The sequence below is a fragment of the Gadus macrocephalus genome, chromosome 4, assembly GCF_031168955.1.
Source record: "Gadus macrocephalus chromosome 4, ASM3116895v1".
NCBI classification, from domain to species: Eukaryota; Metazoa; Chordata; class Actinopteri; order Gadiformes; family Gadidae; genus Gadus; species Gadus macrocephalus.
The window spans coordinates 5,483,955-5,496,660 of record NC_082385.1 but is presented as its reverse complement, the minus strand read 5'-3'; the positions used below and the strand labels follow the sequence as shown (position 1 = coordinate 5,496,660).

Genomic DNA, 12,706 nt, shown 5'->3' with positions numbered 1-12,706 from the left:
CGAGGATGCTTACACCAGGGTAGCAGCACCCTAGGGCCTAAACAATTTTTTTGTTTAGTTCCGGTTTCCGACCGACCCTGTCAATTTATGTGCGACCCAAATTATTTTATGAGCTTTAAAAATAAAAATAAAATAAAAAATATATATAGTTTTGTTTTTTATGCAAACTATAATTACGTTTTTGTTACAGCTCCTCTTCATTCTATACAAGGATGAATAGAATTTTCTCGTTTTTAAATGAAAACAACCTACCTATCATTCGCTGCCGCTGGAAAAAATAAAATAAAAAAATAAAATAAATTCCCTACCTACCCATGACCTCAACTGACAACCAACAGGAACCAAACTTTTTTTTTTTTTAGGCCTAGGGCCTCAAACTAACCTCCTGTAAAACCCCTCTCTTTGCTGCATCAGCCTTCCCTGTGCATCAGTTGCGTTATATTATCGGTGCTTCTGCAGCAGCAGAGATTTGTCTGTTACTTTCCGGTACTGTCCCTTGGCAGCGCAGCTATTCAAAGTTAAGCTCTTCTGCTTCTAAATAAGTCGGCCTATCTCTTGTCCAAACCCCACTCATATCCTCATTCTCATTCTCGGCCTCTTTCTCTTCCTCCATTTCCTTCCCCTTTCTGTCGTATTCCTCCTGCTATTCCTCCCTCTCTCCCCCTGACTCACCCCCCTACATGTCCTGGTTGCTCTCACTCTTCCATTGTGTTTTGGTTCCTGACTCTTCTCACTTCGGTGTCCGGTTCTGTCAGACGCTGAACTTCTGACCGCTTTTGACAAATGAGACTGAGAATTAAGCTTTTTTCTTAGTTTTTTTACACCTATCCCCATACCTAATTCTAAACGTTTGGAAATGTTTTTTTTATGCTTGTTTATATTGTACTTTGATCAAAGTGCTGGCCACCACAAGACCTGACCCAACCACATCCAAAGCCATAGTTAATATATGATCCTCCGTTGAATAGACACGCTTATGTCGTCATTCTTTTATTTTCTGAATAAAAACAACCTTGTTATCTAGGCCACCTCCAGATAGTCCTTCTTTCAGGACGTCTTCACAGGGCTGCAGAAGTTAAGGCGGGGTCTAACGATAGGCTGCTGAAGACTACCTCTAATTAGGGGTCTATATAAATACACTACACTTGACCCTGGACTTCGGATTCTGCGGGAGATTTGCCACCATGTCGTCCATTTGTAAACAACTCTTTCGTATCTTTGACGTTTGAGTTTTGACGTTACTCCTCTCCTGTTAGTTTCTAAAGCATACTTTTACCCCTAAGTACTAAGTAACTAAGTACGGTTCAATAGGTGAACGAGGAGCGGTGCGATACGGTACAATTGGCTAAAGAAGGATTTAACTTGCTTCCATTTATCAGACTGGCAGGCGCCAATCTCCACAATGTCAACACGCTTGTATGCTATCTTGAATCTCAGACACAAGCCACACACAATATGAGTGAAAATTCCGGGTGCGCCTCAATGTAGCTTGTTGTCAGGAATAGCTCTGGCATTCAGGTGCGTGTGTGTGTGACCATCATATGAGTTTTGGGTGTGTTTGAAGTATTCCCAGTCAACCTTTCTTCTGTTTAGACTCACAACACTGCCAAACCGACCTGTAAACCGAGAAGGAGGGATGGGGAGAGAGTGTGTGTGTGTGGCCTTGTTTCCTTTCCTTTTGACTGTGAATTAGCTCCCCCCACGGCTAACTGAGAGGTGAGGCTTGTGGAATTTCTCTTACGTGTGTTGCCCGAGCCGGTCAGTCCAGTCCAGTAGGGCTAGGTAACAATTATTGTTTCTCAAGAACAGCTTCAAAGTCTCAAAGCAGAAGCAGGACTAATGTTTCCAAACGGAAACCACCTTGCTGTTTGGCAGCCTGCACGCATTGTTATCTGTCTAGCTGATATGTAAACTCTGCCAAATGAACCTGCCGGCTAGGTTTTTGCATTGTTGGTGCAAGGGTCCACTGTTTCTAGCAAACAATAAACACAAAGAGAGATTATGAATGTTTACTGAAGTGAAATGAAGGCGACGGGCAGTCTGTCAAGAGAGGTGAGCAGAACGGAAGAAGCAGTTAGTGCCTTATTGTATGCGTTTCACAAGACTCAACCTGAACCTTTGCTTCAGCGTTGGTTGATGTCGGGGTGAAGTTTCAATGTTTCCATTGTATTTACGACGCCTTCTCTGGCTCTGCTGTTTGTAAGAGTTCCTCTCGCTCTTTCCCCTTGACTTCCCACTGCTCTGACTGATGTCACGGCTTGAGTTCTTGTATTCATTTGGAACTGTGAGGCCCTGCCTATCTCTTCCAAAATAAGTGTTCCTCACATGGACCAGACACACACACACATGCACTAGACCTGGTAATAAATCCACCTTTTTGAAGCGAAACACCTACGTCACGGAGAATATGAGGTCTTTGCGTAGGTGTGCCATAAAGTGAGCACACGTTCTCCTGGTTGTTGTTACTCAGTCGTGCTTGGGAAGGGAAGAGTGCAAGATGAGGCAGAGAGAGTGCATTATGTTCCTGTAGGCTAATGGCGCTAATAGGGCTAATGGACTGCTGCTGGAGTCACACTTGCCGCCATGAGCTTCCCTGCACAGACCAAACGACTCCTATTTATCACAGTGGTAGCTTCCACATGCAGATTCTGAACAGGTGGACAAGTGCCTTGCCAGCGCTCTCTGTCGCTGTTTGTCTGTCCTGGATTCCTGACACTGACAGCCTCTTCCTGTGTGAGATTTGCCACCTGTTGCATCATATTGCCAAGGTCAAAGGGCACCAGATGGGAGATGAGTACAGCTCACCTTGGGATCATGTTTCATAGATCTATACTTGCCTCTTCTCGTTGGGGAACAATCAACTCTGATGGTTTTCCTCTTTCTTTCTTTCTTTTTTTCGGTGAAAATATCTTGATGCCTTTATAAAGCCGCACCAAGCTGTTCTTCGTCTTCTTCATGCAAGATTTGTTTTCCCCAACCTAGTAAACAACAGCCTCTTGACTTAAGAGCCTGCGAACATCCCAATATTGAATCACGCTCAAAACAAACCGTCCAACCGAAGCGCCAAACCCCGGGAGCCATTATGCATTCGGTTCCAGGAAGCGCACTTCTATACTATCGACTCATCTGAGCTCCAGCACCAACCAGACCAGTCCTCGAACCGCCCAGAGTGGAGGGCCCGTGAGGGGGGCCATAATGAGACACACCCTTGGCTCACCCTCCTTTCCCGGGTATGTTGGGTGCAAGCTTACCAGGCCGCGATGCCCATCTGGCACTGGTTTGTAGTCAATCTGATCTCCTCCGATCGTTCTTTTCATTCTTTCTCATTCATTCTGGACTCTTCGTATCACAAACCAAATATACAGAAATCAGATTCTGTAGTCACACGCATTGTTACAAGTTTAGAATCCTAAAGCAATACACGGTCATGATTGCATTTCACGTGCATCTAATAGAGTGGCCTTATTCACACAGCTCTCCGTTAAAAACGCATTGTTTAGCCAATCCCTAAGGTAGTGTCACTTTCACTTCCTTTGCTACTAACAACCTACCCATGCCCTTACATACATGTATGTAACAAAACCACCCGACTGGTCTATATGTATATATACATATAGACCAGTCGGGTGGTTTTGATGGGATTTCTAAGGTATTCAGGGTTTCCAGTCATGTCTTTGTAGTGGCCAGTTTGCTGTGGTCAACATTATCCTCACATTCGTTCAAACCTTCTGCGGTGTGGTGGTTGTGTGTGCTGGTGTGTGTGCTTTTTCAGAACTTGTTTGGGATTATACCATTGTACATGAGGTGAGTCGGCAGAAAGGACTAGATGACATCATTGTTGTCATTGGGCGCACACACAGACACACACATACGCACACACACACACACACACAAACACACGCCCTTGCACACTTTTGTACTCTGGCACACTTTTTAATAGCGCACCTTTGGACTGTACTTAACATTGGGAGAAGGATGGCAACAACTTCGGAAAAAAAGTGCAACCTTATTTGCACTTCAATCGGACACATACAGAATGACTAGGGTTTTAAAGGTATAGCATTTCCCATTGTTAGGAACAGTTTTTCACTGTATCTCACATGCCCATTGTGTGATCTGTCAAACCGTGGGACGGTAAGCGTTCAGACGCCACACCCTTCCCCTCATGGCTTAGCCCCTCTGTCCTATAACCCCCTCATATAGTCATATGAGGGGGTTTCCATGCCTTTGAACATGCAGTTGAAGAATGACCCGCTGTGCAAAGAACAGAGATTACATAGCAATATGAATGATTTGACAAAAAAAAGAAAGCGTGTTTGATGGAAAGCTGGATGAAGTGAGCTCAAATTGGTGCAGCTTTAATCTCAAGTGGATAAAACCCATTTCTCAATGATTGAAAATGCGCCAGTGAAACCCACATATCAGCGTTTAATAGGCTGAGGAGATTTGTGAAGGAGGTGCAAGGAACGTCATGTTTTGTATCCCATTTAGTACTAAGGTACCATTTTATATATATTATTATAATGTGCTGTAATATAACTGTATATTATCTTTTTGCCAAGGGTGCCCTGGTCATGTTAAGGTCATGCTTAAAGGTTTCACTTTGCATGATCCTACCAAACTCACCGTGGCCACATTTAGCTCAAAGCCTTGTTGAGTCAAGTGTGTGAAGGATTGGCTTCAGCCCTCCTCCTCCACGCTCTGATCTTCCTCTCCCACTGAGTCATCCTCTACCTCGTATCCTGCTACGCATCGCAGCAGACCGGGAGAGAGTCTAACACAATGCTCCCAGCGCACTGTTTGAAGAGCAAAGCCAACTGCGCCGTTCTGCCTGTCCTCTGACCTCGGTTACCACAGAGCTAGCCCGAGGAAATGAGACGTCGCTAGGGGGAAGTGGGGTTTGTTGCTTTACTCACCGAATGCGTTTATAAACACACACACACACACACACACACACACACACACACACACACACACACACACACACACACACACACACACACACACACACACACACACACACACACACACACACACACACACACACACACAGGATTGTTATTATTACCAAACAGTACTTCCTGAGTACATGACACATTTGAATTCTATTGGGCGGCTACCCCATACAGTGTGCACACTAACACTCCGTGCACTATGACTTCTGGATCGGGCGCGGCCTTCACAGATGATTGCATCCTGAAGTGGGGTGCCTGCAATGTACTCTCTGCATTGCACTCTGTGTACTGTACTGTATGGGTGGGTGTTTGTTTAGTGGCCAGTAAACACAAACGCTCCCATTCACCGAGCTGAATGGTAACCTACATGTTAATTGTTATTGCGCTGCATAAGCGATACATCTCGTGGGAAAGCAGTGTGTCCCACAGGCGGGTCTGCCTAATTCTAAATCAAACTACAAAATGTAATCATTTTGTAAAAATCGCCTCTCCCTTTTCTCAGTATTGTCCTGGTTGTTTCAAACTGCATTTGTTCCGTTTTCGTTTTTGTAAATTTCCTTTCTGGTTCAGCGGGAAAACAAAACAAGTATCCCACCTTCCTTAAAACAAACAGGGGGAGATACCGGGTGGTCCCAAGTCCAGGGCTTGGCCCTCACCACAGAATGCCCCACCGTTCTGCTAGCTGGCTCCGCACCCAGACAAAACCAACAAAACAGCTACTCATCCAACCCCTGTATACGGGGGACGTATCGCCTGTCTCCGCGGGCTGCCCTCGTCTCTCTGCGGTCGTGAGGCGGCTTAGTCTGTGTTTAATTGCCCTGCGTGTTTGCCGGTCATGCCTGCTGCAAACTGGAAAGAGAAGAGATCGCTGCCAGGAAGAAAGTTATAGTAACATTATATATTTTCTCATGTTTTTTTCATACTGCACTTATCCTGTCTTTGTTCATCTGCCAATCGAGGGAAAAATGTAATTTGTTGAGTCTGTGATTATTCGCCTAGACCCTCTTGACATTAATAAGAACGATAGACACGAGTTTATCATTAGCCTAGCTCTGTGAAGAGTCACTAAACAGAAACACATGCACTTTAAATTGCTATTCCTTCCATTTTTGGTGTCAGTTGGAATCTCGAAGGGTGCCTGTAGTGCTTTACGGTGTACTGGCACTGAGGTTGATTTCAAAGTGCTGTAACACTTTAAACGGCCTGCACTGCCAGCATAAGGAGGATGGATGGCTGGGTCTGTTTCTCTAAACAGCGAGGTTTACCAAACACCCAGGCAGGAAACACAATCCCTCTACCGTCTGTCTCCAGCTGCCATTCTAACATAATTCTCGAACCCTACCGCACTCGGACCTCATTTTGCGCTTGTTCTAACCGCTTGGTTAAATCGTGTTTGGTTCTCAGGCTTGTTTTTTATCTGTGGTTTTGTGGAAAACAGGCTATGGCTGCTATTGCTAAACCAATGAATCAGTCAGTATGGGGTTGAAGTTCCAGAACATAATAGGCCATTGTGGAACTGTCAACAGGCTAGACAACCTGACAGCAACTGGACTACGCTAACATGACTCGACACTTTACAGAGTGTGCAAAATTGACCTGTATGTGGGATTAGCTCTTGAAAAACCCCATTCTAGTACACATAATTTTTTATTTTGTGTAAATATTTCCCCATGAAATCCACGCCTTTGCTGGCTGACGTTACTGTCTCTTTACTGCCTTTTTATGGCACAACCAGCCAGAACTGTGTGTGTGTGGTCTGTCCCCCAACTCATTTACATGTGGTGGTCTGAAAGCCTGTCTGACCACAGGTTATCCCCCCAGGTGTGAATAAATGCTGGAGCCAATCTGTGGTCAGAAGCGATGGGCAGCTGGGGCCGCTTAATGGCTTATATTTAGCTTTCCCTAATGGAGCTAGAGGGGTGTGCATTTGTACGTACGTGTGTGTGTTTGTGCACGTGACTCTCTCCTGTATATTTGTTCTGCGTGTCCGTCAGAAAGGAGGCTACTTCCTGAAGTGTAGCACACCGTGACAGTTCAGGTCGTCTGGTCTGTGCATTAGACCATTAGAGGAGGGGATCTGAGAGTGTGCGATTGCACCCGCACACATTGCCATTATCACCAAAGTGCCTGTTCCCACTTGGCTAGGAATGCGAAGGGGAAGGGGTGTGTCCGCGCTCCACTTCCTCCCATGGACCCAACAGGAAGTAGCCTTGCAGAGGGGCGAGAGTGGAAGAATGGGAGTGATGTGTTCAGAGAGAGAGAGGGAGATGGTATCCAAGGAAAGAGAGACTGTGAGGGGTAAAGGCCAAAGATAATGACCAAGGGCCAGACAGTTTTTTGATGCGATTTTGAAGATTATTTTATCTCCAACGGGTTGAGAGTTTGTTAAGCTAGCTCTATGTTGGCGCCAGGTTGCAGGTAGAGAATTTCACAGGCAGGAGAGTGTCCTAAACCAGAACGACACTGCGATAGTCCAAGCAAGGACACATGGGCTGAAACAGGCATGATGTGTTTTCCGTGCATGAGAAGCAGACCTACACACTTTCCTAGCACTATCTCCGGCCTCCTGTATAATATGACAAACACACACGCACAGAGAGACAGACCGCACACATGGTGATGTCATCTGTTTACCGGAGTGAGAGAAGTGCGTGGCAGAAGTAAATGAGGCAGGCAGTGCTGCGTGGCATGTACCAAGCGAATTAAAGCATTAGTGGCATTACAATAAAAGCTGGGTCGCATGGCATGCACGCAAGCTTTACACAAAGAGTAAGCACCTTTTGGCATGACTTTTGACTGCTCGCAGTAATTAACATGGGAAGAATATACGACCGGACAGGAAAATTGCTGTCAAAAACGATTCAATAGTTCATAGTTTATACACAATTTTTTAACCGCTGCACTTTGGGGCGATCTTTTTCGAGCGCCATCGGTTTCATTATCTCTAAGCAGGAGGCGTGTCTGTTTGTTCCGACATGGCGTGTTCCTAAACGGGGGCGATGACCTTATCGGTCTGCAGCTCCGCTCCGGCCTTGTACAGTTTGTTTTGATTTTGGCCAGATCCTTCCACACCCTTGGACAAACACACACGCACACATGCACTTTGGACCGTTCCTTTCACTTGCATCCGCCCCCTGTCGTTGGCTGTAACCAAAACAACGCAATATAAGCGCCCGTGATATGTCATTGGTTCCCAATGTGTTTCCTCACCCCTCGGGTCTGACATAATCTCCTGTGCCAAAGGTCTTTATGCGGTTGTTATTGTCTTGTGTTGTTAGCCTCAAGCTAACCGCGAGTTAGCGTCACAGTGTGTTCATCACAAGCCTAACTGATCCAGTTGGCGTGTAATCATTCACCTCCCGTCAATGGAAAAAAAAACAGTGACTAAAGCCAGCAGGTCCCTTCGGATTAGTCCCCACACACTCGCGCGCATACGTATGCAGGCCTACAGATGAGCAGGGCATATAGGAGCGAGCTCCAGTGTCTTTCCGGTCTCCATTATTCAGAGATTGTGCGTCAAAGACACCGTTGAAGCGGCCTCCTATTTCTAAAAGGTTTCTCTAAATGTGAGCCTGAGTAGCCCTTTGAGAGTGTGCTATATATAGATCGACTTAAAAAGTCAGTGTAGGATTTGCATTTTTCAGTTCCATAGAAAACCCTTATCTCTCCATGTTATCCTGTACTTTGATCCTGTCCGGTTGATGGGATTACAGACAATCTCAGGATCACGTTTGGCTCCGAGCTGTAGGCAGTGACACGACACACCTGGCCTGCCCCCCTTCTCCTGGCTTTACTGTGGACTGGATAACAGACACAAGCCAGTCACAAGCACGAACGAACGCACGCACGCACACACACGCATGAACGCACATAGCCAGAACCTGTAACGTCAACCGTTAACTGTCCATTAGAAGGACTTCTGATGGAAATACTGTGCTGTTGGTTGAGTTGGGGGAGATTAACTTTAAAGTTTCTAGAATGCAGTCGGTTCCCTCCGTTCCCTGCTGTCATCTCCATTTATCAGCGTTTGTTCCAGCGAACCTGCAGACACAGTGTTGTCAACATGGGACCAAAGTTCAGTAGATGTGTATGTTCCCCACGCCACCATATGGGAAACTAATGCTGGTTTCTAGAGCTCCCTCTACTGGCCGCTGAAGTATGATCTGACCCTGAAAGAAATGTCTAGCCCTACACATTAAAACGAACCGTAATGGATAAATAAGAACTGTAGGTATGGATGAATGAGAGATATGTCGACATCAAGAAATGCAGCCGAGCGCTGTCTTTAGAACACATGGCGGCAACAACAGCTTTAATAGGAAACCCTCAGGGTGGAGAAAGAAATGAGAACTCTCAATCAATAGAGGCTTGTAAAACGTTTTTATTAAACTTGAATTATTTTCAAGATGAGTTGGAAGGGTTCCCACGGCAAAGATAGAGGAGCCTGCGAGATATGGGCATCGACGTGGATTTAAATGGACTGTGCATAGTCACCTGGGCCACATCTGACAGAGAGCAGCCGTCCTCCTCCTCCTCCTCCTCCTGGTTCTTTATGTTACAGAGAGACGTGGGTGAAGAGCACACGCTATTCCTGTCGCACCTTGGGGCTGTACACTTGGCACAAATAACAAGGGGTGTATGGGCTTAGAGACAAGTGTGTGTGCGTACTCGTTACATTGGCACCCTGTCTTGTTATTATGTAGTGTGTGTTACCCATATAAGGGTGTGTATGCCTGCAAGACCTCCCTTCGGACTCACCCTCGTGTCTGTGCGTGTGTGTGTGTGTGTGTGCACGTGCGTGCGTTTACTAGCGGCCGAGGGGAGCTGCACTATGCCCATGTAAGCACACACACGCACCGCACAGAGATTTCAACCATCTCGGAGGAGTCTCGATATTATGCAACCACAGACCCACACAGATCGTAAAGAACAATTGGAATTGCAAAGCCACTTATTACACCTAGCATTAAGACAGTCCCAGTCATTAGATGCTATTAGAAAAGATTTCATTATGAGTTGATGAATAGTCGGGTGCGTAGAGGAATACACTGACAATTTATTTCATTCTATCTGCAGCACTGAAAAACTTTTAGATTATATAAACACGTTTTCAAACACGCCTGTATGTTGGCATGGTGACTAAATTGATTGGGAGGAACAAAGACAAGCAGGGTTTGTTTTTGGCGATGCGTGCATCGTCTTCATTTACAGCTCCTCAGGCATTCTACCCATAAAGTTCTACCCCCCCACACACACACACACGTGCGCGCGCAGCTGATGTTGCTACAAAGAATATGGACTACCTCTCCTGCCCTTTTATTTCACACTCACACTCACACACGTACGCGGATGGTGGGCATTTTGAAACTGTGCTGTATGGTTGATTCCTGAAATTTTGGATGTAGAACTATGTCCTCATCTCCACATCGCCGGCCGTCACGTCACTTGTTAACAGTCTCTCATGGCACAGTGAATATTCTGTGCTAAAAATCCCAAATCAACCAATATTGCCGGTATGGAGTCCTGAAATATGCCCATTTTGATTCAATTAACAGGCCGATAATGTGGAGTCTAGAGGCTACACACAGCCCCATTGTTCAACCATGTGACCTCAATTAGCACATGCTAAGTGGATGACCCTGGCAAAGTCGCATCCTGCAGCCAAATACCCTTCTTTACTTCTTTCTTTCCTTCTTTCTTTGGTTCTCCCTTTCTTTTCTTTCCATCTTTCTTTCTTTGGTTCTTTGTGTCTTTCGTCCTTTCCTTCGGTCTTTATTTAGTTCGACCTTTCTTTATTTCATCCTTTCTTTCTTTACCAGTCTGGGAGCCGGCTAATCACGAGGTCATGTGAATGGCCCCGTGGGGCAGGGAAGAGGGGCCTAACTTAGCCCCGTCCCGTGGCCTATTAGCAGACCCATAGCCTGGTGTGGAAGCAAGCCGACGCGTGACACTGTCATGGCCGATGTTTATCCTGTAATCGCTGCAACATTAACACCCTGTCTCTCCGTCTCTGTCCATCAGAATGTGGAGAAGGAGAGGGAGCGTCGCACCCAGCTCAGCAGTGAGGAGATCAGGCAGAAGGTGGAGCAGTACAACGCTCTCACCAAGGACCACCTCAAAATGACACTGGTGAGCGAGCACACACACACACACACACACACACACACACACACACACACACACACACACACACACACACACACACACACACACACACACACACACACACACACACACACACACACACACACACACACACACACACCCTATATGGGAAACACATGCAACATAATAACAAGACAGGGTGCCAATGTAACAAGCACACACACACACACACCTTCTTTGATCATCAGGACGTTTTTAAACGTTTGCATGCTCAATGCAAAATTCAGGTAAAGGAGAGAAATGTGACAATGTGAAATACGAAGTTGTTCATAGCGTCCCTGCCCACTCTGTGTCTCCACGTGCACTGGAATCGTGCACGGCCCATGCGTTGTGCATTAGCGGAGTTCAAGCGGTCTTCCTGTCCCCTCAGGGTCCGGGACCCTCCCTCCCAGCATTCCTCCGCAGCACAGTGAGCCGTGATGTCACTTTTTTGCTATTGTCTGACGGAGCCCCTCTGCCCGTCCCCATGGGAGCACTTCCTGGTCATGTGACTCTTCGTTTTTTTTTAACTGTGTGAGCCGCTGCTGTCTCTTGTACAGACGGATACGGTGTGAGCCGTCTGAGCGGATACACATGGAATCCTCTTTCGGCGGCGGGGGGGGGGGGAGACTGAGCGGGAAAAAGGGGTTGACCTTGTCAAAATATCAGGCTTCGTTTAAAATAATATCCGCCGCTCTTGAGGAAGAGAAAAAAACGAACGGATGTAATTCCAATATATTTTGAGGACTGCCATATGGTGGCTTTGGTTAACATAACACTTCAGCCTCGTGTCCAACACACACCAAACCGTCAGCAGTCTGTGGAAAAATTCAGTGTAAAGCCATTGAACTATACAGGCTGTTTTATGACCATATATCTGATTCTGAAGGATCTAATGGAGCACAAAGGTTAATGCAGCTGGGCTGTACTAAGCCCTTCTTCCCCTGGTCGGTCGGACCACTGGCTGAAGCTTGATAGTGTGATAGCTGTCTCGTTTCCACATCTGTTGGTTTCACCCCATGTGTTTCCTTTGCTCTTATTTCTGTCTCTTTGTCGGCCTTATCATTCGCCCAGCAGATAGACACACACACACACACAGACAGACAAGTCTGGCTGTGTGTGTGTGCGTGTGCGTGCCCGAGTGCGTGCTTGTGTGCGTGTATGTGCGTGCGCTAAATGTAATGGTGGACCATGCGTTACCCGTTTGCCTAATGGCAAATTAATGTGGCGACCATATTCATCTGTGTTCTCTGGTGTACGTGCACTGAACATTATGTCCACACCCACGCACGCACAGACTATAGTACTAGTCATGTACACATATGGAATAACTAGATTTGGTTCTGTCGTCCGGTGTGGGACCATCTGCTCATGGGACATGCGGGGGGGGGGGGGGGGGGGGGTTAACTAATGGACCGTCTGGCCGCCACAGTGATGGCAACTTGAAAACCGTTCAGATCACTTTACCAATTAGTCTGACTCCTGTCACGCTTGTAGTGTTGCCTCCTCGTATGTCTGTATGGTTTGGTTTCTGTTCTGTTTAAAACAGTCTGTCCATGTTATCTGTTGATCCAGGCTCATCACACACTGTATCCGCAATGCTGTAC

At 46.4% G+C, this 12,706-nt stretch overlaps 1 protein-coding gene across 1 annotated transcript in view; it reads left to right on the top strand.

Moving 5' to 3' along the window:
* rassf3 (Ras association domain family member 3) overlaps window positions 1–12,706 on the top strand; it is a 52,984-nt gene that overhangs the window by 31,236 nt on the left and 9,042 nt on the right. Inside the window, exon 3 of the mRNA XM_060049591.1 lies at window positions 10,977–11,084. Within this exon, the coding sequence (XP_059905574.1) occupies window positions 10,977–11,084 (108 nt within the window). The remainder of the gene's footprint in view (window positions 1–10,976; window positions 11,085–12,706) is intronic.